The sequence below is a fragment of the Capsicum annuum genome, chromosome 4 (assembly GCF_002878395.1).
Source record: "Capsicum annuum cultivar UCD-10X-F1 chromosome 4, UCD10Xv1.1, whole genome shotgun sequence".
NCBI classification, from domain to species: Eukaryota; Viridiplantae; Streptophyta; class Magnoliopsida; order Solanales; family Solanaceae; genus Capsicum; species Capsicum annuum.
The window spans coordinates 215370388-215396708 of NC_061114.1; the positions used below are offsets into that span (position 1 = coordinate 215370388).

A 26321-nucleotide genomic window follows, 5' to 3' on the forward strand; every position below is an offset into this window, starting at 1 on the left:
ATCAAGGGTCATGTCCTCCGTAAGCTATAACTGTTCCATAGCATGTCTAATCCCCTCCCTCCAAAATTTCTTCGGTCTACCTCTATCCCGCCTAAAATCATCCATAGCCAGTGTCTCACACCTTCGCACTGGAGCATCAGAACCCTTCCTCATCACTTGCTCGAACCAACGTAACCTCACTTCTCGCATCTTGTCCTCCATCGAGACCACTTTCACCTTCTCTCGAATAATCTCATTTCTCACCCTATCTTTCCTGATACGACCACATATCCATCGCAACATCCTCATCTCCGCTACCTTTAACTTTTGGATATGGAAGATCTTAACTGACCAGCACTCCGCTCCATACAACATATCCCGTCGGACTGCCACTTTATAGAACTTACCTTTAAGCTTCGGGGACACCTTCTTATCACATAAAATCTCGAAGCGAGCCTCTATTTCAACCACCCTACCCCAATACGATGCGTGACATCCTCATCAATCTCCCCATTGCCTTGAATCATAGACCCCAGATACTTGAAACTCTCTCTTTTCTAAATGGCCTGAGAGTCCAGGTTTACAACCATATCAGCCTCCTGCGACACATCGCTGAACTTACACTCCAAGTACTCCGTCTTGGTCCTGCTCAAACGAAATCCTTTAGACCCAAAGGTCATTTTTCAAATCTCCAACTTATCATTAACCCCTCCCCGAGTTTCGTCAATCAATACCACATCATCCGCAAAGAGCATACACCAAGGCATCCACCCCTTTGAATATGACGCGTCAAAACATTCATCGCCAAGGCAAATAAAAAAGGGCTAAGAGTCTATCCCTGGTACAACCCTATCAAAATCGAAAGTTATCTATAATATATTAAAGATAAAATTGTCTTTTCACCCTTTTCTTAAATTATTATTTAATTATATTTATAATATTTTAAAGTAAGAAGTCCTAATATATATGGTAAGTTTTACTAATTATGAAGTCCTAAAGTATATGATAACAACTAACAACAAATATATGGTAAGAATTATTTGAAAAAAAATCTAATAATTAAGGAAGTAAATGTTTTTTTTTTCTACTAAAAAAGCGCACAAAAAAATTTGATTAGTTAAAAAGTGTGCGGATGTTAGCAATACATACGTTTGTATAGATTTAGGATTAAGGACTTTCTTTTTAATTTTATTTTTTTACCAAAGTTGATTTTTACGACTGATTTAGGATTATTCTTTAACAGAAATCAATATTATACATTATTTATTTTTTAAAAATTAATTAAGATCTTTATTTGATCAAGATAAGAAATCATGAATTTAATACTTTTAAATTAATTAGAATTTACCTTAAATAAAAAAATTATTAAAGTCTATTTAAGTAATATTTTCGATCAAATTTTACAAGAAACATTGTTTTTTTTTATTTTTATGTTTTCTTTTTATTTTGCTATTGTTTCAATTAGTCACCTTCTTGCATTCACTATGATCATCCTTTCTGGCTTTATTTTTTTGTTTAGTTAATAGTTTTAATAATCAACATTTGACAATGAATTCTTTCATTTTAATAATTTTTCATTTTTTTTTCAGTTGAAAATTGGATGAAACAAATATATTGTTGTCTTAGAATAAAGTAGCCAAAAAATGAAGGTAAAAATTTTAAGTAATATTTTCAATCAAATTTGACGAGAAACATTGACTTTTTCTACTTTTATGTTTTCTTCTTATTTTGTGATCGTTTCAATTAGTCATCTTGAATGATCATCCTTTCTGACTTTATTTTTTTGTTTTAGTTAATAGTTTTAATAATCAACATTTGATAATGGATTCTTCCATTTTAATAATTTTTCATATTTTTTTTTGTTGGAAATTTTAGATAAGAAAATTGGATGAAACAAGCATATTGTTGTCTTTGAATAAAGTAGCCAAAAAATGAAGGTAAAAATTTTATGTAAGTAATATTTTCGATTAAATTTGATAAGAAACATCGGCTTCTTCTACTTTTATGTTATTCTTCTTATTTTATTATCGTTTTAATCAATCATCTTCTTGCACTCACTATCATCATCCTTTTTGGCCTTCTTTTTTTCTTTTAGTTAATAGCTTTAATTTTAATTATATTAACAATTGACAATGGATTCTTCTTTTTTGATAATTTTTCATGTTTTCTTTGTCAGCTGAAAATTTCATATTAAAAAAATGGATGAAACAAGCATATTGTTGTCGTCGAATAAAGTAGCCAAAAAAATCAAGGTTTATCTCATGCCTTTTTTTTTGTTTAATAATAAAATTTGCTTAAAGTGAAGTAGAGGAGAGAAGGGATGATAAAACTTAAATATAATAATAATATGTTATTTATTCTGTAATCTTTGAATGAATATATAAAATTTGCATAGTTTAATGAAACTTGAAATAATAATTTCTTTCGCGTAGTTGATTTCTTTCCTCAAGTGAAGGCCCCAAAAAAGTAACTAAAGAAATACTATGTTTAGAAGTTTGTTTCGAAATTTTATTAATGGAGTTTTTGTCTCAGCTTAATAGTTGTGCTTGTTGGGTTCGAAATCGAGAAGGCGTCATGTGGAAGCTATTAGTTGCAAACTATTGAGACGATAAATCAAACGAAAAGAAAAACGTACTAAAAACATGATTATTATATAGTTTGGCCAATTGACCTACATATAAAAACCTAATATAAAAGAAAACATAAAATTATTAGAGAGAAAATCTCCCCCTAACCAAAGACACTTTAAAAACTACATTATGGATGTTATTGTGTTATGGTATGAGAAGGGAGTCTTTTATTTATAGATGTTTAAAACCTTTCCTCCAAGAAAGAGGTTAGCCAAATATGGAAAAGAATTATATTTTTTCTTTCAGGAAAAGTAAAAGTAATTATGATAACTTTTATTTTCCTTCTAAAAAAAAAGTAAAACTTAAATATAGTAAGAAAATCAGGGCAAAAACCCTAACAAATCTCCCCTTTTTGGCTTGATTTTCTTCAAAATATTCTTGATCCTCCTTCTTCTTGTGCATGATCTTCGTTCTTCATATATATTCTTCGCATATCACTGTTGTTTGGCATGTTTAAAAATGGAGTTTTTGGGGTTAAAAAATATATTAGCCCTTTTCGGGTTAAAAATATTGGAGCCCTTTTGCAAGGTTAAAAGTGAGCTTTATTTTTAAATATGTGACAGCAGGATTGTTGAAAATATGATTGACAATGATCTCCACATGTTGCTTTTGGACATATATCTTCATTATCATCAAATTGGTTGCAGCTTAATTTTGAAACCGCTTTGAATTTGTTTAATCTCGTCTCACCACATCATTGGACCATTGAACAGTAAGCTTTGATACCACTTGTTGGATTCGAAATTGAGAGGGCGTCATGCGGAAGCTATTAGTTGCAAACTATTGAGACGATAAATCAGACGAAAAGAAAAACATACTAAAAACATGATTATTATATAGTTTGCTCAATTGGCCTACATATAAAAACCTAATATAAAAGAAAACATAAAATTATTAGAGAGAAAATCTCCCCCTAAACAAAGACACTTTAAAAACTACATTATGGATGTTATTGTGTTATGGTATGAGAAGGGGGTCTTCTATTTATAGATGTCAAAAACCTTTCCTCCAAAAAAGAGGTTAGCTAAATATGGAAAAGAATTATATTTTTTCTTTCAGGAAAAGTAAAAGTAATTATGGTAACTTTTATTTTCTTTCTAAGAAAAAGTAAAACTTAAATATAGTAGAAAAATCAGGGCAAAAACCCTAACAGTGCTTTGCTATGAAAAGGAAAGTGAAAAAATAAAATCGAAGAGTGGTAAGAACGAAAATTAGTGAGGTTACATAGTCCCTGATTTGCATTCTAAAGCAACAAAGGCTTTCATAGCAAATGTTATACCGTGTTTTTGTCTCACTGTTTTTTTTTTTTTTTGCAAGATGTCTTTTTAGAATACTTTTAATATAAATTTATAATTTTTTTATAATTAATTTTAAAGAGTTTCATCATTAACTTAGTAACTTGAAATCAATTTTAAGTATCGAAAATATTTTTATTTTTTTTTCTCCTTTTTGGTTTATACTATTATACATGAAATTTGAGTCATTATTTTATTACTTTATTATTGATTAATAATGGTTAAGAGCTTTTGTGCTTTGCGCGTGATCAAAGCCTCATTTGAATAGATATACCATTTATTATAAAGTCAAATTCATTTTTTTATATATATTTTAAATAATTTTTTATATATTATTTTATTAATTAACATGAGACACATGTGCATTAGAATAAGAAAATATAAGTACCAAATGTTTAAAAGTATTAAGTAATCAAAGATTTAATTTTAAAAATAAGGAAAAGATAATACCCTATTACCCCCTGAACGATACCCAAAACGGCAGAGACACACCTCAACTTAAAGGGGGTCCTATTACCCCTGAACTAATTAAAAGTGTAATTTTGACACCCTTAGTGCCTACGTGGACACTTTTGTGTGTTGTGCCACGTATGTGCCACGTAGGCACTAAGGGTGTCAAAATTACACTTTTAATTAATTCAGAGGGGGTAATAGGGCCCCCTTTAAGTTGAGGTGTGTCACAGTTGTTTTGGGTATAGTTCAAGAGGGTAATAGGGTATTTTCTCAATAAGGAAAGATGTTAAATATGGAAAAAAAAAAAAAATCGTACTGCAAATATAATTATAATTATAATTAATAATTATAACTAATATATTAAAATTGAGAATGACCTTTGATTCTTTTGCCTTCAGTACTTGTTTTAAACAAAATTATCTTTTCACTATATTTAAAATATTTATAAGTTAAAAATTAATCAACTATTTGTGACAAAACCTCTCCTTATTAGAATTAGTGACAATTAATACCTTTTTTATTAGTGTATAAATTCTAAATCAAAGTATTAGAATAAGAAGTGACAAAATTTTTAAAATTTTAAGAAAATAATCAAAGATTTTCTAAAGATTTTAACTTTTAAAATAAAAATATATTTTAAATATTAAAAAAATAATCGTACTACAAATATAATTCAAATCAATATGTCTCTCTTAGCCTCTAGCAGCAAGAAAAAGAAGTATCGCATGACAAACACAAAAGTAACGACCCATTAACCTCTTGAAACTTCTGGTGATATGTTATATTTGCGTTATCATATTAAAATGTGAAGGATCGTTAAGAAGTGATTTAAACTTTTTGCACTTCATTAAAATCATCGCAATAAATAAAATCATTTAATTTTAAATTATACGTGCGAAACACATAACTAGTAAAACAAATAGGAGGAAAAAGTTAAGAATATTATCTCTATTTTGTGTCCATGATCGGAAATTGAAACTAATTCCCAACAATATTCCTCAGATCAAATAGCATGTTCCCTCCTATAAATCAATTTGAATTGAACACACCCTCTTAATAAATCTCTTACTCCTATAAAATTAAAAATAATTTAACAATATAGTACTAATTAAAATTTATATCTGTTTCCAAATCAATAAAGATTACATTTATTGAACAATGACATAATAGAAAGATTTTGTTTAAATATTTAGGATATAAGCACAACCCAAATGGAGCAAATAAAAAGAGATGGAGAGAGCATCTTAAATAAAATAATCCTATGGCCTCGTGCTATGGTCGTACATAGAGAGAACTCTCTGGCGTTTTTTTAAATTCAAACTTTCTTTCTTCCACACCTGTGCTCTTAGTTCATATACTAAGAGACAGCTAGAAACTGGAATAAAAGGATACTAACTCTTAACAAACATCCATGCCAATGTCTAATGTCCATGACTAGCGGGCACTTGCACTCAAGAAACTCCTTCAAGGATGCTTTTTCAGTTTTTCATTAGCTGCAACAAGTTCTGCTGCTATTCCTGCTTCATTTGCCGAATGACCTGCTCCAGGGACAACCTATTATCACACGGCAGAAAATGTCAGTTGCAAATAATATGACCTCGTACACAAAAGTGGAAAATCTTTTTTATGAAACCCTCGTTACACAGAAACTCAGTTTTCCTTTGATAAAAGGAAGCTTCATTTCTTCAGCTATTATCTCTTTTCAAGGTAATGATGGTTAGTGCTAATTTAACAGTATCATCCAAATCCCTAGAGGTGAAGGGGTTCAAATCATGGCCTTCCGAAAGGATGAATCCAATAACCCATACGATTGAACTCATTCCTAAAGTGCATGTCTTCAGTTAGGATGAGTTTTCATGCCCCACATCCAAATTAACATCAACCTACAGGTTTTCAATATGAAATTAATGTTTAATTGGTCTGAGTCGCATCCCAACTCTTCATAGAAATCTCAATTCAATGACTATAGGCAAATCTATCAGTTTTATACTCGAAGGTCCTTTTGTTGTTTCATAATTCTTGTACAAGCCCCTTTGGCTTGGCTCATAACCTCTTCCGTTCAGCTGGTTAAGAAAAATTAAAATAACCTCCTCCTCAAGACATGCACACTGATCAGGTATATTTATGTATACAATTTGAATATTATATATATATTTGTAATATACAAAACATATGTAGTTAAACATCTCATATTTTTTTAGGGAGGCCCAAAAAGGTAATGACCCATCTTTTTGTGCCTCCTCACCAGAGTAAACAGTTCAAGTCTTTCTGTAACGATTGCTTTAATCTATTTATTATTAATTTTTTAAAAAATCGAATCACTAATTTACCCTTCTAAAATTTTATACTTATTGTGATTGATTAACTTATTGAATGTCTTCTTTAACTAATTTCTTTACAACAAAAACCTAATTACTTTTTCCATAGACTCTCGTCATTAGAGCTTAGCATGCATTACCCAATCCTTTGCTACAGTTTCCAATAACAAATTTTTTGCCAAATCTCACCAGTTTGCGACCTCCAAACAATTTTTTGTCTCATGAGTTATTTAATTTCTCTTTGTTATTTTAATTTATCATTTATTTTCTATAAAAAAAAAGTTCATTATAAAATAAAATAATCAAAAGCATACAATATTAGAAAGGGGAAAATGCTAGAGGGATACCAGAGTTTCAATAAACCATGGCATATGTCTAGAGAGGTAAGGTAAAATCCAAGCATACATGGAGATCTTAGAGAAAATTGCTAATATATTTTGGATCACATCCACTTAAATGGCATAAGTTTTGCAACAACGTTTTCGATTGAAAAAGCAGAACATGTTATGCCACTTCTGGAAATACATGGTTAGGGATCTTATTTCTTAAAACACATCAAAAAGAAAGTGAATTGAAAGGAAGTTTCTGCATTTTTTCCCACGATCAAACTTTCTAGAAGCGTGTTCTGATGTTCTATTCATCCTAAACCTTAAGAGAGAGAGAGATCAGCAAAGGTATACTGGTCAGATTATTATTACTTAATATTAATTATAAATAAGTTCAGATAATGTTACCAAAAAAAATTGGAACAAGGAAGGTAAGCGTAATATTGCATACAACAAGGGAGGTGAGTGTTATTAGGCCAAACCTGGAGGGAGGTCTGTGAAATCATCCCTTATTAAGTTTATGTAACTCAGAAAATCATTTGTAACTTACTAAGAACTCTGCCTCTGGCCAAGCTTTATGAAGATCCCATGCTGACATCATTGGACAGCAAACATCATATCTTCCCTGAAGGTGTTACAAAGATTCTCTTGTACTCAGATTATCCAAGAACACAATTACCTCAAGTGCGTGAACAAATATATAACATTCAGGCTAGTCATAAAGAGAAACATATTACAGAATATATGTCTTATTGATAATATATAATGACAAGAAAACAGTTGAGCATAGCCACATCTGACTACTTGAAAGTACATGTTTGGTTAATAGTTTCAATATTTGAGGACCGCACAGTTGTCAACTGCACTTAAGGAACGGTCTAGGTAAAAACTCACATGATAAACGCATCAAGAAGCACTATGAAAATTTAATGCACTTCCATTTCCGGCAACATAAGATCAGAAAGCCTTGACCAGCTCTTTACTCCTATGGTCAATTAAACTATATTAGTAGGTTTTAGGGAAAATGTGGTAATGAAAAATATAATTTAAAAGAAAATAAATACCCTATTAAATATTAAAATCACCTACTAAACTTTAGAAATCTGTAACGAAACAAAATCCTCTTCTTATATTCAATCAAGCAATCCCATTTCTATCATACTCCTCTTTCCTGGCCCTATTCGCAATTGTCTTAATACCACAGAGCAGCTCACCATCCTGCTCCTCATTGCAACTACAGGCTTAATCCTTCCTCCTTCCTTCCAACTAACCAAGGGACCTATCATATTATGTGATCACGGCCATAATGAACAATAGCAGATTCAACAACTAAAGTCATGAAAGATCAGATGGATGACTGATAACAAAATTTATGGTGGTACTTATGGTTTTTGCGAGAAATACAGGAGAATATTATTGAGCTGTGTATCTACATAGCTACGTTGAGCCCTATTTATAGACACTACATCTCAATCCTTTTCCATGTAGGATACTATATAGTATATACAAATCTTATTCCTCTTCCTATTCCTATTCCTATTCCTATTCTAACACTTCCCCTCAAACTAGTGCATACAAGTCACATGTATTGAGCTTGTTACAGATGTAACTCATATGAGGACTAGTGAGGGACTTAATGAAAATATCTACTAGCTGATCAACTCGAATTTACAAATTTTGAAAAAATATCTAAAAAAGAGATATCTTTTCTCAAAAAAGTAACAATCAATCTCAATGTGCTTAGTCATATCAGTAGAAATACAAGATTTGATGCGATATGAAGGTAATATGCATATTTAAGTCGTCATCAATTGAAATGTTTAAGACAATTGAAAATTAAATATCTCATCCCAATTTATGGTTCCATCTTATTGATTTTTTAAAATCCTTTGTGCAACTGCTTAATCCAAACTAGCTCGCAAGTTGCTACAGTCATTGCTCAATATTCTGCTTCTGCACTAGATAGAGCTACCACAGAATTACCTCCTGTTATTAAACACATTATCCGAATCTAGAATGTCTATTCGAAAGTGATCCGGCCCATTCAGCATTATATCCAATGATTTGCTCATGACCTCGAACCTCAAAGAGTAGTTCTGTACCTAGAGCTTACTTTCTATATTGCAATATGTGAACAACTGCATACCAATGACTATCATAGGGGGAATCCATAAACAAGCTTACAACACTCACATGAAAAGAAATGTAAGGTTTAATCACTGTGAGATAATTCAATTTACTAACCATCCATCTATATCTTCCAAGATTAATGAGTGGTTACCCCTATGAGTTTATCAACCGGGTCCAATGGGTCCACATCACGTATCCTCAAGAATGTCCAAGGCATACTTGTGTTGTGAAATAACAATACTTGATCTAGACTGAACAACCTCAATACCTAAAAATACTTCAGTTTAATTGATATTTAGAAATCTAGAATATTGTGTAATATTCTTAACAGTTTCTTTCCCTATTTATTTGTTCTCAAAAAGTTCTCTTCCTTATTTACATTCTTTGTAACACTATTTAATCTCACCAGCTTGAGGAAATAATCAAGACACAAATTCTTAAATTCTCTTCTATTCTCCCTCTAATTTCTCATGGTATCAGAGTCCTCCTTTCTCTAATTTTCCTTCTTTTTCTCAAAAAAGATTTTGCAAAACAGAATCGCAGAAACCCCCCCCCAAAAAATCTAAATAGCAGAATTGCGGAAACAAATTCTACAAAACAAAATCGCAGAAACATGAAAAAAAATCTCTGCCAGTTTTTTGTCACAACTGGTTTCTAAATTTTTTTATTGATAAATCATGCCTCCACAAGATAATGACCACCTAGATACACAACAAATATTGCTCATAACGAAAATGATATTTTGTTCGCACCTGATTTCAGGGATGGATCATCTATATCTATAACTTTAATTGCAACAGACTATATTGACTACTGTAAGACCCCGTAAAATCCTAAGTCTAAAATTCAGCTCATTAAGCTTTACGAGCTCTAACACTTAGAATATTTTGCTAAGTTCTCAAGACTTGGTCTCATTTTTATACTTCCAAACTTCGGGGATTTATTTGGCGACCTTTCCGACCTCCGTTTTTCGATTTTCAAGTTGCGTTACGATCGGTCAAGCTCGTAGTACATCCCGGGTGAGTTTCAGAATTTTTAAAGTAGTGTAAGGGCATGTTTGGTTGCCCGAACCAGTAGCTAAAGGCGTTTGAGCCGCGGAGCCCTCTCATAGCCTATGTACCCAATTTTTTTCAGCATTTAAGGGTCAACTTCAAACTATCATAACTTCCTGTATATAATGAACTGGGATAGCTACTATATATCAATGGAAAGATCTTTAAGTCTTCTTTCTAATTCAATTGGTTTCATCTAATTTGGACATCTGAGTAAAAAGTTATTATCGATTTACTTCAGCCTATCAGACAGTTAATTATGGACAGATTTGACCTTATTTGTTTCCCTAGGGGTATTTTGGTCATCTTCCACCCCTATATATACCACAAACACGGGATTAGTGCTTAGTTACAGCAAAATATACTCTCCTATCTCAAAAACCCTCTCAAGAACAAGGCTAGGGTTTCAATAGGGGATCCAAATTCAAGGCTCAAATCTAAGAATCTCTCCGTCAATCTTCCAAAAATCAAGAACTAAGGAATGCGTTGTGTTGATTTATGGATTCCTTTCATCCATAAAGCTCAAAAACCCTCTTTTACATTATAAAGTATGATGTCTATATTGTTGAGTGTTGATGATCATGTTGTTGATGTTGGGTGATTCCCAAGATGGAATCTTTATATGTTTTATGAATTCATGATATCATATGAGTTGGAAACAGGTAAATTTGGTTGTTCATGATGTATAATTTGACCATTTCACCTATACCTAAGATGTGCATGCAAGGTGTTTGATAAAATGCCTAAGAAACTAGAAATCATGCAATATAGCTAAATTGTGACTAAGTGAAGGATTCATGATATGCCCTTACGTTCCAATGACTTCTATGTTGATAATGTGTCTTGTAAATGTTGTTGGATTGTCATGAACTAGTCTTATGAGATTATGCTATGTTTACTTGCAAATTCTACTTATGAACAATATGTATGATAACCATGCAATCCATGTGAACATCCATGCTATTGGTATGTGTTGCCAATATGATTATGCAATGAACATGATATTTATGTGGTGCAAGTACTTCCATGTGATATGAAATCCTTTCCATGTAATACATTATTGATAACCATGTTTAATATGAGATCCCTACTTATAATATTATAAATTATGGACTCTACTCTTATGATCAAGTCAGTCATGTGTGTCAGTTTCTTTTCATCGAGTCCTGGGGGTACTTGTACCCGAAAACTATAGTTGTGTGCCTAGAGCCACGTCATGTTGTCACAATTACCTCAGTCAAGCCATGATCTATAGAACTCAGTCAGTCATGTGACTCAGGAAGTCTCAGAAATCTCATGAACTCAGTCAGTTATCAGATAATAGTAGTATTCCGTTAGTCAACGGAATTCAGTAAACTCAATATCAGTCCATTCCCACTCAGTAACTTCAGTACTCTCAGTCAGTCCTCAGATCTCAGTAGTATTCCGTCAGCTAACAGAACTCAGTAGCATTTAGTCAGTTAACAAAATTCAGTAGTGTTCCGCTAGTCATCGGAACTCAATAAACTCAGTCCATGTTCAGTTCAGTTAAACAGAACAATCAGCAACAGTTCAGTTAATTCTAGTATGAACTAGGAAATCAGTTCAGTGTCATTCAGTTGGGAGTAGGATTCAGCACCGAGCGAACCCAAGGATGGGAACTCACCTGCCAGTAGAGGGTGTGATTCTTAGAAGCAGTCCTTGCGTTCCAGAACTATATAGCCAGCATAGGTTGAGACATTAATACCTGTCAGTTGAGGGTAGATGAGGTGGCTTAACCTATCAGATGAGGGTTCCCACTGTTCTCATTAAAGTACCTGCCAGATGAGGGTCACTCACAGCTTGTCCTTACCAGTGGCGCGGTATTGACACCCTTCCAATCAGGGCAGAGATTGGACCCCAGCTTAGCTATTATAGCGTATTTGGGGCATGTCGGTTAGATACTACTTCCCACAGTTTCAGTATCAGTCTCAGTGAAAGAACTCAGATAGTTCTTCAGGATATCAGGACTGTCAGATACAGTCAACTCAGATACAATACGGAACTCAGCTAGTTCCATCAGATTTAGGACTGTCAGATACAATCATTCATGCTATCAGTTATCAGAACTCATGTTATCAGATATATCAGTTATCAGAATTCAGTTATCATTCATGATATGTTATCAGTAAATACATGTCATCAGTATTCATACTCAGTAGTAATGTTATCATGAGCTCAGTTTCAGGACTATTATATACGGTCAATCAAATCAGTTCTTCATAATCATAACTATCAGAAACAATCATTCCTTTATCAGTAATATAGTATCAGTCTCCCAGTATTCAGTAATACAGTATCAGTTCCTCACTTATTAGTGAATTACATATCAATATCAGTAAACTCAGTCATTCAGTACCTCAGCATCAGTAAACTCATGTTATCAGTATTCAGACTCATAGTCAGTATAACCACGAGTTTAGTTGTAGTTACGTATGTATGTATGTATTCTCACGTTCATATCAGTCAGCATTGTTCATGCATATAAAACCCTTTGCATTTAGCCTACCTCACTCGTATACTCAGTACATTCAGTCGTACTGACGCATTCGCGCTATGGTGTTTTATTTAACGCCATAGGTACAGAGGCACGAGTTTCAGAGCAGCAATAGCATTGCAGATTTCAGCAGTCAGTGCTCTTCTTCATTCGAGGACAATATTATTATTACTTTATTATAGTATTTCAGATTAGTTTTTCAATACATGGAGTTAGTTGGAGACATGTTCCTTCAACTCCTTATTCAGTTCAGTTAGAGGCTTTCGAACTAGATGTCAGATTAGATGTTCAAACTGCAGTATTCATGTTTCTTTTTGGTATTGTTATACCATGTTTTTCAGATATGTATCAGTATTGAACCTTATGGCCTTACAGTTCATGTTTCCGCATATTTTTATGAGATATTATGCAGTTTACAGGTACAGATATCAGTCATGAGTTAGCTTGTGGTCCTTCGGGATCATGAGCACCGTGTAGCGTTTCGGTTCAGAAAATCGGGACGTTACAACTACCTACAGTACAAGGCATCAAGACAACAGTCATCAACTTCATCAGCTGCTCGCACAATGAAACCTGGTAACTCTTTTGCTTATGTCACACGGTCTTCATCTCAGGAATAATGGATTCTTCATTCTAGTGCTTCAGACCATATTTCTGGTGACAAAAATGCTCTTTCTTCTCTTATTACTACTTCTATCCTCTTTACTGTGACTTTAGCTAATAGATCAAATACTATAGTAAAAAGAATAGGTATAGTTTGCCCTCTCCTATTCACACCTTTAAATTCAGTTCTTTTTGCACCTGAATGTTTGTATAATCTTATTTCTATAAGCAAATTAACCAAAAACTAGAATTGTGTTGTAAATTTCTGTGATGATTTTATTCTTCTGCAGCACCCAAGTACAAGACAAATAATTGGAAAATGATATGAGTACAAGGATTGTACCTGTAATCCACCCCACAACCACATGTTGCTTTCACTTCCACTACTTTCTATGAATTGCTCCAAAATAACCTAGGTCATCCGAGTTTCTTAAAACTACAAAAGACGGTTCCAAGTTTACCTAGTCTATCTTTGCTAGAATGTGAGTCGTTTCAGCTAGGGAAGCACACTCATTCCTCTTTCCCAAAGAACATCAATAATAGGGTCACCTCTATGTTTAAAATTGTTCATTCTGATATATGGGGTCCAAGTCATGTTAGTTTTTCCTTAGATTTTCATTATTTTGAGACTTTAATCGATGATTATTCTCGGTGCACATGATTATTCTTAATGAAAAATAAATATGAGTTATTCTCCATCTTTCAAAAATTTCATGCGAAAATTCGCAATCAATTTGGTACTGCCATTAAGAAGTTAATCAGTGATAATGCCCGAAAATATTTCCCTACCTCTTTTTATTCTTTTATGTCATCTCCTGGCATATTGCACTTGTCTACTTGTGCACATACTCCTCAACAAAATAGAGTGGATAAGTGTAAGAACAAACATCTAATTAAAACAAGCTCAGACATTGCTCATCCACAATCATTTCTTTTTACGTTTTTGGGGTGAAGCTGTTATTACTGCCTATTATTTGATCAATCGTATGCCTTACTTTGTTTAGCAGTGCAAGAGTTCACACTAAATCCTCCATCCGAACCATAATTTGTTTCTCCTTCCTCCACTTGTGTTTGGTTGCACTTATTTTGTTCATAACGTTACCCCTGGAAAATACAAACTTCAACACAAGGCTTTTAAATGTATCTTTCTCGAGTAGTTTTGTCTACAAAAAGGTTACAAATGTTTTGGCCCTCAACTAATAAGTATTTTCTCAACAGATGTTACCTTCTTTGAGTCTTCTCCGTATTTTTCTCCTAATACGAAAAATCAAAAAACATATCAACAATCCTTCCAATTCAAACTATTCCAACCCCAGCTTTACCTCCTTCACTTTAGATCTATTCTTGACGACCCTAGCCTCCTCCCGAGCCTGCTAATCCAGTTAGTACTTCTAACTCTGATACATGTACACAAAACATTCTTGTTGACTCATTACCTACTCCAACAATGTCTCATGCTTTGGTCGAACAATCATTAGATGATCCTCCCATTGCTCTTTCGCAAAGGTACTAGAACTACTACCAATCAAGCTCCTATTTATACTTATTTAAGCTATCGTCGTTTCTCACCTTCATATCATGCCTTCATTACTAGCTTATCCACTGACAAAGTTCGTAAGACTGGTAGAAGCATTGGTTCATCCAAGTTGGTGTCAAGCTATGATTGAAGAAATGACTGTTTTGCATTAAGATTACTTGGGAGCCTATTCCTTTAACGAAGCCAAGCCCATGGTTGAATGTCTTCGGGTATTCACAGTTAAAGTAGGTTCAGATGGAGCTATTAATCCTCTCAAAGCGGAGACTGGTTGCTAAGGGATGCAAAGATTTATAGCATTCACTATGGAGATACTTTCTCACCAGTTGCCAAGATGGCTTCAGTTCATCTTCTCATATCTATGGCAGCAATGAAACATTAACCCTTTATCCAACAAGACATAAAAAACTCATTCCTTCACGGAGAACTTACTTAAAGGTTTATATGGAGCAACCATCGGGATTTGTTGCTCAGGGGGAGTCTAGACTAGTATGTAGACTTCGTCGATCTCTTTATGGTCTCAAGCAATCTCCTAGAGCATAGTTTGGTAGTTTTCAAGTTGTTGTCTAAGAGTTTAGAATGATGCGAACAGAAGTTGATCACTCTGTATTTAATATGCATTCCTCTCATGCAAACATATGTTTTTACTTATTTATGTTGATGATATTGTTATCACAGATGATGATCATGAAAGTATTTCTCAACTCAAATAACACCTCTCAAGTCACTTTCAAACTACGAATGTGGGCAAGCTGAAATACTTTTTAGGCACTGATGTGGCACAGACTGGTAATGGTATTACTATTACGCAAAAAAATGCCTTAAGACATTTTGGAATACGTTGGTATGTTTGATTGCAAACATATGGACACTTCTCTGGATTCAAATGTTAGGCTTATTCCAGGACAGGGGGAGCCTCTAAAATATCCTAGAAGATATCGAAGACTTGCAAACTCAACTACCTTATGATCACACGACCAGACATCTTATTTGTTGTTAGTGTAGTTAGCCAGTTTTTGTAATCACCTTGCGATAGTCACTGAAATACAGTGATTCGCATTCTGTGATATATCAAAAGATCTCCAAGACAAGGTTTATTGTACTTCTGATAGGCGGTCCACTTCAAATGTTCTAATGGGAGGTAATCTATTATCCTGAAAAAATAAATAGCAAGATGTTGTGGCTAGATCAAGTGTAGAGACGGAGTATCGAGCTATGGCATTGGCTACATGTGAGCTTATATGGCTGAAGACAACATCTTCAGGAATTGAACATAGGCGGAGTTGAACCAATGAATAGACTTGTGATAACCAAATAGCACTACACATCGTTTCTAATGCGTGCTTCATGAAAGAACGAAGCACATTGAGATAGATTGTCACTTCATTCGAGAGAAGATTGAATTTAGATATATAAAATTATACGCTCGTGCGAGGAGAGGGGGGAGGGGGGTGTTAAATATGATATCATTATCAGATAATTTAGCTATGAGTATATCTCTATAATTAGATAGAGTAAATATTGGAATATCCCCAAATCCCTATAATTAGGCACTTAGAATATTGTGTAATATTTTTATTAGTTTTCCTACTTGTTTACATTCTCTGTAGCACTATTTAATCCCACTAGCTTGAGGGAATAATCAAGACGCAATTTCTCAAATTCTTTTCTCCCTTTATTTTCCCAGTCTGAACCAACTTTGACTATATAAATCGAACGATAACCATCAAAAGAGTAGATTTACCTGAAGGAAGAGGAACAAACTCCCAAGTACCACTCGCATGTAAAGCAGACGTGTACAAGTCAATCATAGAATGTCTCTAACGAGGATGAGAATATGTTTCACCCTAGACGTAGGAATGAAGATAGAGGACAAAGATGATACAAATGCATAATGGGGTGATAATAGGCAATGATAACAGAGTATAATGGGGATTAGTATTATGAGTGTATCGTATACCTTATCCACATATAGTCAGTTGATTAGCCCATAACAGGGGCAGGATCCGATGCAGGACGTGAATTATTTAGGCCTAATGCTTGACATAGATGACAATGATAAGTCAGGAGAGGTGGCATTGCGGATGGAGATATAGAAGTGACTATAGATTCCTCAAAAGTCGGTATGGATAAAGACTGGTGGTAGTACGGACAGAGATGCAGGCGTCATAGTAGATTCCTAAAAAATAAGTATAGGTAAGACCTCAGATATGTCCGATAAATAGCAAATGTAAAGTAAGATCGAGACTTAGAATGTGACATGGACATAAGGCACTGAAAAAAATAGGTGACTAACAACAATAACCCTTTTGAACTCAAAATAACCTAGAAAGACACATTTGAGAGCAGGAGGGACCAATTAATCTTTCCAAAGATTAAATTAAAAACAAAACATATGTTCCCAACGACACGAGGAAAAGAGTATACGATGATCGAGGAAGCACTATTGAATAAGGAATTCGATTACAGATGGAAGATGAGGGCAGCCGATTAATTAAATAGAAAGACATGATAACTGCACCGTCCCAACGAAACAGTTGAACATGAGATTGAATAAGAAGAGTGTAAGCAGCTAATAAGGTTCCTATTCTCCCTCTTTACTACCCCATTCTGCTGAGAGGTGTACGGACAAGATGTCTGATGAATAATTATGTGGTGAATCATAAAATGCTGAAACTGGAAGGACAAATATTCCAAGGCATTATCACTACGGAAGGTACGAATAGACACCAAATTTATTTTGCATTTTAGCACAAAACTCTTGAATATAGAAAACAACTCAGAACAATCTTTCATTAAAAAATCCAAGTACACATATTGAATAATCATCTATAAAACTAACAAAATAACGAAATCCTAAGACTGAACTAATTCTATTAAGACCCCAAATATTAAAATGAACTAAGAAAATAAACCTTGCACGACTTGCAACACTACATGGAAAGGTAGCGCGAGTGTGTTCCTAAGTTAACGACTCACAATCTGATGTAAAAAAGCTAGACAAACTAGGCACCATCTTTTGTAGCTTGAACAAACTTGAATGTCCCAAACGTTTGTGAATTAAGTCAGGGGAATTATGAGAGGTGAGGTAGTAAAGACTAGTGATTCAGTTTCTACACCAATCGTACGTCCCATATTGTGGTCCTGCATAACAAAAGAACCAAGAAATATTATGGCATAATTTAGGGCATGAGTCAAATGACTGACTGATGCAAGATTAAAATGATGACAACCAAGGACATAATGATCAAAATTTAAAGTGAGGATAGAGGTTTAGCTTGTCCAACTTCCTTGACATTTGCTTGGACCCCACTAGTTAAAGTAATAGCGAGAAGAGACTATGAATAAACAATATTTGGCAAAAGTGACTTACAGGCAAGAATATGATCAGAAGCATCGGAGTCCACAACCCACGATCCAAGGGTATTAGACTGTGCAAATGAGGCTACTAGTGGAGATGCCTTCTTACTAGATCGATATTGAAGGTACTCATTATATTCCTCTTTAGATAAATAAACACGATTATTACTTGTAGTGTAAATCCCAAAGAAAAAGATCAGAACCGTCGTAATCCATGACCCATAATCTAGGGGTATTAGATTGTGCAACCGCAGCTACTTATGGAGACGTCTTCTACTTGATACTGAAGGTACTCATTATTTTCCTCTTCAAAGAAATAAACCCAATGATTATCGGTAGTATAAGTCTTGAGCAACATAAGCATTCTTAGGTGGTCACTATGTTGAGCAACATGAGCATTCTTAGGAGGTCGACAATGTAGAGAACAAGATACTTCACAAATATGTCGAAGCCTATTACAATAACTACAACTAGGTCGATATCTTCCAAAACGACATCCTTATCCTCCTCAATATAGACTTTGATGTTTGATTTTCTGATATCCTCATTATGGGTTCTGAGGTAACCATTGAACTTGAATTTCCAAATCCCACATTTTTGGAATCAAAAATATATCCAAAAAGACATGGAACCTTACACGTGCCGCCAAAAGTTAGGGTTCTGACGAGAGCGTAAATCCACTTGTCGATGCGTGAATACTGCTCTTAACATGTTTCCAAGTTGGATTCCTCTTCTATAGTGGTTGTCCAGTGACTCCAAACCCATCCATACAATTTTCTATAACTTCCTATCAACATTTTCAACCTCTGTTTTTTTGGTTATTATTACTCATTTGGTGATTCCAACCTAAGTCCATGACTATCAGTAGTTTCAACCAGATTTATAGATCTGGCCATAGTTTTAATTTTCTGTTCTCTTCACACTAAATAATAGCACCCTATCTTCTCCCTCTTCAGCTTACTGGAGAAGTGACCTTTTGATAGGAGGGTGTGGAGATCGACGATTCGGGTACAAGGCAAGTAGCATTTAGTGTCTACATTGTTTAGATTCTCCAAAATTATTGTCACACCAATGTCGGGTTCTCCAAAAGCCACTACTTTTGGATTATCCGACATGCATACGTTGTCATTTTTGAAGAGTCCGAGCAACATATGTTAGTGTTGCATCTAGTTTTTCTGACTAGTAGTACAAGTATCATTACGATATTTTTATCGAGCAACATATGTTATTGTCTCGTATGCCTCTACTTTCTTCCTGTCTTGCTATTGCTTATGTCTTCATAAATGTTGTGTTTTTGCTTTCTTTGAGCCAGGGCTCTTTCTGAAACAGCTTCTCTACCTAACAAGGTAATCGTAAGGTCTGCATCTACCCTTCCTACACCCCCATTGTGGGACTATACTGGGTATGTTGTTGTTTATTCTCTTCCCCTTATAAATATTATTTTTATTCTATCATTATTTATTTGTTAAGCTAATTACTACTGTAGTTTCATTTACTCAAGTAATTGAACTATTTTTGTTGTCAGTACTTTCCTTTTCTTCAATACTTTTATCATATCTTTTACTCTAGTTTTTCCCAAACCCGTTTTGAAAAAATGCTTCTCGTGGGTTAAGGGTCTATCGGAAACAACCTTTCTACTCCACAAAGATAAGGTAAGGTCTGCGTACACCCCTCCCTCTGAGACCCCACTTGTGGGATCACACTGGTGTGTAGTTCTTGTAGCATCTATCTGGTTAGCAGAATAAACAGCACTTTCAGTTATATGTGTATCTTATTTGATATTGTGATTTAGATGGTTGCTCGTACAATTGTTTGACTTGTTAAAGCTTTCTATGTCACTATGCACTACAGTTTCCAAAGCATGTCCAAGGGTAAGACAAGTGGATCAAGAATCTTACTGGTCATTTTAACTCATCATTTACTACTTTGTGTAGATACTGTTAAGGTCGACATAGTTGTTGACCGCTGAGTTGCTCGTCCAGTTCTACAGTTGAGGTAAGCCATCCACTAGTCGTGGGGCAGTCAACTCCTAGCTCACTTACAGTCTTTCTCTTTATTTCATTTTGAGTTGCATCTCATATGTGGTATCGCAGATTCTTAGTTGCCCCATGACTCCGAGATATTTGGGGTTTACAGGTTCTCTCTTGACTTTTTACTCATTTTCAGATATTTATTACGAGAACTCTTTTTCTATTTGATATCTAGTATTGCTTCCGCATATTTAGCAGTTCATAGCACAGTCGGATATGCCTAACTATGCTACACAAACTCGTCAATAAATCTCGATGGGTGCAGATGCTCCAAAAATAGAGCATTTTTGGAGAATCCGACACAGGTGTGGAAACATTTTTGGAGAGTCCGAGCAACATAGACGCCTAGCATCGGTAGTAGCTCGTTGGATACTGATCATCACGGCCTAAGTTCAGATTTGAGTCGTGCTAGAACAACGCTGGCAACCATTCATCCCCTACCATTACGTTCTTTATGTAAGTCCTCAATCACATATTTTCACAAATCAACTTATCAAAAAGAACAAAAAAAAAAAAAGAATCTCATCCATCATTGGGAAGAAAAGCAAGTCTTCTGGACTGTTCTGTCTCTGGACAAGGCCTCACGTATTGGGGGAGTTTTGAAGTCGAAGGCAGCGCAAAGCTAAAGCATAAATAAAGCAGAATTTACCTGAACAATTATTGCTTTGATATGCTTTATCTTTTCAACATTTTCCAGAAGGAAAGAATCTGAAGAGAAGAACCCCCTGTTGATGAAGTAGTGGTTCTCAATCCTTGCAAATGCCTGAATAAAGCAAGATATGTTGATGTTATACAACGGCTGATAACAATCCTATTACTATAAAAAATTGTTCACATTGAATTTCCAAAATATTGTAATTTCAAGTTGTCAGTATAGACAAAAGAGATATGGAAAACAGTGAAACTGCAGCTCTTAGATGGAGTTCAAGAATATAGATGCAAAAGAACAATGCTTTAATAGGAAGGTCACCCAGAAACCACATGCACTTCATAGATGTACTCACCAAGGAGAAATGATCATCATCTCCTCTCTTTATGTTCTCTTCATTAGGGAGAAGATGAGCGGTCATCATTTCCCATTTAGTCCATGCCCTAGCCGCTGCATACTAAAACATTAAGAACTTGAGACAAGCAAACAAGTGCTGTAATCTATTTAATAGTAATATAGCAATATGTGGAGTTGATTTGACGTTGAGGAGGCAAAATGTAGAGAAACTGTCAGACGGCGTCTGCAGACACAAACCACGCCACAGCTTCTTTTTTTTCTTTAATAAGGTAAGTGTATTTCATTCATAAACAAGGTCGATCTGGCCATATACAATGGAAAAACCAAAAGGTAAAGAATCTACAAAATCTGATTCTCTACAAGGTCCACCCATTGTTCTATACAACTAGGAATATTATGGGTGCATCAAAAGAAAATGAGAGACCGGAGGCTATTCCTCACCTGAGAAAAACTAGACTCTACCCCCTCAAAAGCTCTCCTATTTCTCTCTTTCCAAACAACTCATATCCATGCAAGAGGGACTAAACTATGAAGCCTTTGTGCTGCCTATCATATTAAAATCCTTTGTGCTTTTAACTTTGCTATCATATCTTTTCACGAGTCATGATGACTTCTTAAAACTGTGAAGCCACCTAATTTTGACTTCTTTACTGAAAAAAGTAGCATGAGTTTTTTTCCTTTTTGAATAAGTCAACATTGTATTTCCAAAAGCATCGGCACTTGAAGGTGCACCGCATTTAGAAGAAACTAAGACAATTTACGAGTACTTTCAAACATTCTATCTTAAGCACAATCTGGCCCGGACACCACGGTTATCAAAAAAAAAGGGACAATACTTGTCTGGTGCTAACAAAGGATCAAGTTAAATAAACAACACAACACATGCATGTTCAAAAGTTTCAGGGGTTGTGTAAGTGAAACATCAAGGATATCAAAAGGAAAAGAGCAAATAATTACTCCCTCCGTCCCATTTTATGTGGCACCCTTTGACTTGGCACAGTGTTTAAGAAAAACAAGGAAGACTTTTGAAACTTATGGTCTAAAATAATCCTTAGATATTTGTGTCGCTATAAATCATTTAACTGAGGATAAAAGGGGAATTTTAAAGCTAAATTGTTTCTAATTAGTAAGGTGTTATTCTTTTTTGGGACGCATTAAAAAGGAAAGGTTGCTACATAAATGGGACAGAGGGAAATTTTCTTTTTTTAACCTTTTCTTTCCACCATTAAAAAAAAGGAAATTTTAACATATTCACAAAATTAGGAACAACAAAAGAAACTAGGACATGCAATTAAGCAACAACTTCTTACCTGTGTCTCTAGGTTATCCGAATTTAATCTCTTGTGGTAAGCCTCGACAAAACAACTCCTTTCTTCCTCCGGAATCAGATCTCTGAATGGTTCCCAAACTATAACAGAAGACAAAAAAAGGTGGAAGACAAAAAAAGGTGGTGTCAACTTTGAAAACCACATCATTGGTCCCATTAAACAACCAAGTGAAAGCAGCACCTCAATGATCATCAGATCTACACATTTATCATTTCCCAAGGTTTAGGTAAGCATTTAACCACTTAAGACAATGTGATTAAACAGTTTGAATGAGCCGTCTTCTTACTTAAAAGGATTGGTTAAAAGAAACGCCTCAGACCAATCACAACTTTGCTAGAAATCGCAAAATGAAGCATATATTCTGGAGAATGCATTTGATCTGTAGACTTGAAATAGTGAACTGACTAAAACATTGGCTTTCAAGTGAGTATTGCAGGGATCTACAAGTAGATATAAAAGTTGTTTGTCATCTTCGTATGGAAAAACCAAATAGGAATGCCCTTGCCAAATCCTTACTTTTATATCCTACGTCTGATTCAAGTTCATATATAATCAAACTAATACATTCCAGCAGCAGATGAAATAGTTTATACTTCTCAGATTCTACAACAACTCAATACAGCTGTGCACCAGGTATAGTTGGTTGGCCTCCCTTATCTATTCTCAGTCATATGCACGCATAAAATTCAGAAGCATACCATCAGGGTATATTACAGCAGCTCCGCCCTCATAAAACCAATCAATTTCTTTCTTCCGCAACAAAAAGATCCCTCTAAGAATGATACCAGTAACCTTTAACAGAAAGGTCATTTAACATCTTTAGCAATAACATAGATTTAACATGATATTGCAAATAGAATCTATCACTTCCTCCTAACAAGTTTGCACCACAAAACTTGAACTTAAAGAATCACAACTAGTAGACCTTGTCAGGATGTGAAATGCTGTATGCAAGAGCAAGAGTGCTTCCCCATGAGCCACCAAATACCTGCAAACTCACATCTATCACCTATGAGAGGCTTATGAACTACCATCGACCTAGCAGTCACAAAAGGAGAGCGATTTGCACCTGCCATTCCGGAATCTTTAAATGCTCTCTTAGTTTTTCAATATCCCCAATGAGATCCCACGTAGTGTTCTCCTCCAAGCAAGCATGAGGCTTACTTTTTCCTGCACCTCTCTAGAAGATAGCAATCTTTTCATTTGAAAAAGCACAAAGTGCATGAATTAGCACTTAGTTAAGAATATCTACCTGATCAAATAGAATGATTCGGTAGAAGACAGGATCAAAGAACCTCCTGTTATTGGGTGAAGTCCCAGCTCCAGGGCCTCCATGGAGAAACACTACAGGCTGCAAATATGGAACATTTCTTCAAAACGCTACACATCAACACATCTTTGCTAAAAAAAAAAAAAACAAATTTCAACTAATGTAGCAGCATGAGAAGGCATCAGAGAGTACAAAAGAAGAAAAACATAGAACCTACCTTGGAATAGGCTTATATCACTGGCCAAAAAAAAAAAAAAACAATGCACCCTCATAAAAAGAGAGAAACAGATTAATCACATGTGGACTATAAGCAAATGCAGTCATCATATGCTAGCCCCCTCAGCCTTCTCTCTTCTCCAAGTAAGGAGGAGGACTGGGGCACCTCTGAGAAAATAGAGCACGTGTATGAGTAGAAATCCGATACAGTGTTATTAAAAGTTACATTTCGTTGCTAAAAATAATGGATTGACGTAAAGAGAGGGGTTATCATTTCATGGGTAAATGACGTGCTTCAGAGAAGTATGCGCTTCAAACAATGATGCTTAAACTGATCCCAACAAGCAGTCAATCTTTTGAATTTCAACTTTGAAGAGTTGGAAGATAGTATCAGCATTATTGTACATTGGAGGCTGATATTATAAACTTCCATTGAAGATGAGCAAATGAAAGGCTTCAGAAGAATTCTCATAGACTCGAAAATGTTCTTTGATTTTGATACTTTCTGTGATTACATGGATTGCATTTATTTACACAAATACCTCGATGATTCCAGCTACTAGAAAACTAAATTCATATATGTTTGGTACTTCTTCATATTTTCTATAAGTCGTGAGCTTCGGTTCAAAGGAGTGTGCACTTCACTACTCGTTTTTCACGTCAAGGTCTATCAATCTTGATATTTATTGTTGCTTTTGCTTTTAAAATCACTGTGTGATTGTGATACTGCATTTGCAAATTTACAAAAGGTTATGATAGAATAGAAGAGCAACCTTAGAACAAAATATGGCCACCTACTAGGAATTGCAAGTTAGCTAGATCTTGCCGAAAATGTAGTAAGACTGGGACTTGTTTACTTTTCCAACTCGGGATGCTAATAATATTTTAGTCAATGAAGTCTGGATTTCAGAAGAAATAAAACAATAATTAACTGCCAAAAAAAGAACAATGACTAGGAATCGAAGGGAATATACTTGATAAATGTCTCACGCCATCACCTTCCTAAGAGGTACCAAATAGATCTTCATGATAGTAACCTTTCTAAGACCCTTATCTGCACCCTCTTTTATTTTCTAGGAGTTGTAACATTAGAATCCTCTTTCCCAGAATGATCTTTTATTCCAAACGAAGTCCTTCACAGTACATGACTTGAGTTTGACTTAATCAGGTAGCGGTGAAACTTAAAGGAGTCAAGAACACTCTCAGGAAGAGGAGGATGAGGTAAATGTTTAGACAAATTGGAGTTCAAGCTGACCAAAAACTTCCAGATGATTACCATACGTCTAGAAGATTCAGTCCCGCCTTTTTTTTGCTATTTTTGGTTTAGTTGTATTTTAAGGCCTTGTTTAGGGATAATGTTCTCGTGAGCATTGAATTATCTCAGTTCTATTCCATGATCTCTCAAGCAAAGGAGGTGTCATGACCTGTATCAATGGTCACGTGAGACATACGTCAGGGTCATGTAAGAGGCACGGACAGTCCACTTCAATATAAACACAGTGAACTATTGTGAAGGGGGGCAACGAATCATTTTGGAAAAATCTACGATCTTTCCCTCTCATTTCTCTCTCTTCTTCCTAACAACTACTTCTTCCTCTCGACTGATTCTATCCCTAATCGCCATTGACAGGTGACAATTGGAGCTTCCATGGCGACTTATCTCTCGTAGTGTCCAATTCAGTTTATCAATTGTAATAGCTAGTTAGTATTAAATTTGGATTAGCAATAAAAATTCCCCTTACGCGATTCCAATTTCCCTTTCATTATCGAAGTACATAACAATTGGTATCAGAGACATGAACCTATCTCGATCGTGGGTAGTAATTCGAAGATGTTTGCGGAATTATTGACTTTGGCTGAATTGGTTGAACGAAACAATGCCAATAGAAGGGCCCTGTGGATGGAATTTCAGGAATACTTATGGATTTAACAATTTCGGAGTTGGTGTGAGGATTGCATATGCAGTGTTGACTGCCAATGAAACTCTTGCGTCTATGGTGTTTACGTAATGTTGACTGACAATGTTGTTTTTGTTTTGACGTCTATTCGGGGGAAATGAATGAAGGGACAACCAAGCAGAGATGGGTTCTTGCAGCCATGTTATTGTTGAACTGCTGAAAGTGGAAAATAACAGTGAGGTCAATTTCGAAGGCAATGAGGACCAGGTGTTTGATGAATGTCCTCAATGGGTAGAATATGAAATTCTAGTTGAGCTTCACTCCATCCACAATACAAACACCACGGAGATCGAGATCGTGGACTTACATCCGGATTCC

At 34.9% G+C, this 26321-nt stretch overlaps 1 protein-coding gene across 4 annotated transcripts in view; it reads right to left on the bottom strand.

Moving 5' to 3' along the window:
• Positions 1 to 5479: 5479 nt before the first annotated feature.
• Positions 5480 to 26321, bottom strand: part of LOC107867377 (proline iminopeptidase) — a 33774-nt gene continuing 12932 nt past the window's right edge. For 2 of the 4 annotated variants that reach the window (XM_016713571.2, XM_016713572.2), the window contains exons 3-11: positions 23812 to 23910; positions 23629 to 23739; positions 23485 to 23547; positions 23258 to 23351; positions 22542 to 22639; positions 21230 to 21331; positions 20875 to 20988; positions 7552 to 7626; positions 5480 to 5911 (exon numbers count right to left, since the gene is read on the bottom strand). In XM_016713571.2, the coding sequence (XP_016569057.1) occupies positions 5822 to 5911; positions 7552 to 7626; positions 20875 to 20988; positions 21230 to 21331; positions 22542 to 22639; positions 23258 to 23351; positions 23485 to 23547; positions 23629 to 23739; positions 23812 to 23910 (846 nt within the window). In that variant the 3' untranslated portion in view covers positions 5480 to 5821. Of the gene's footprint in view, positions 5912 to 7551; positions 7627 to 17603; positions 17980 to 20874; positions 20989 to 21229; positions 21332 to 22541; positions 22640 to 23257; positions 23352 to 23484; positions 23548 to 23628; positions 23740 to 23811; positions 23911 to 26321 lie in introns of those variants that run through there. The other 2 variants (XM_047411025.1, XM_047411024.1) reach the window with 1 other exon arrangement.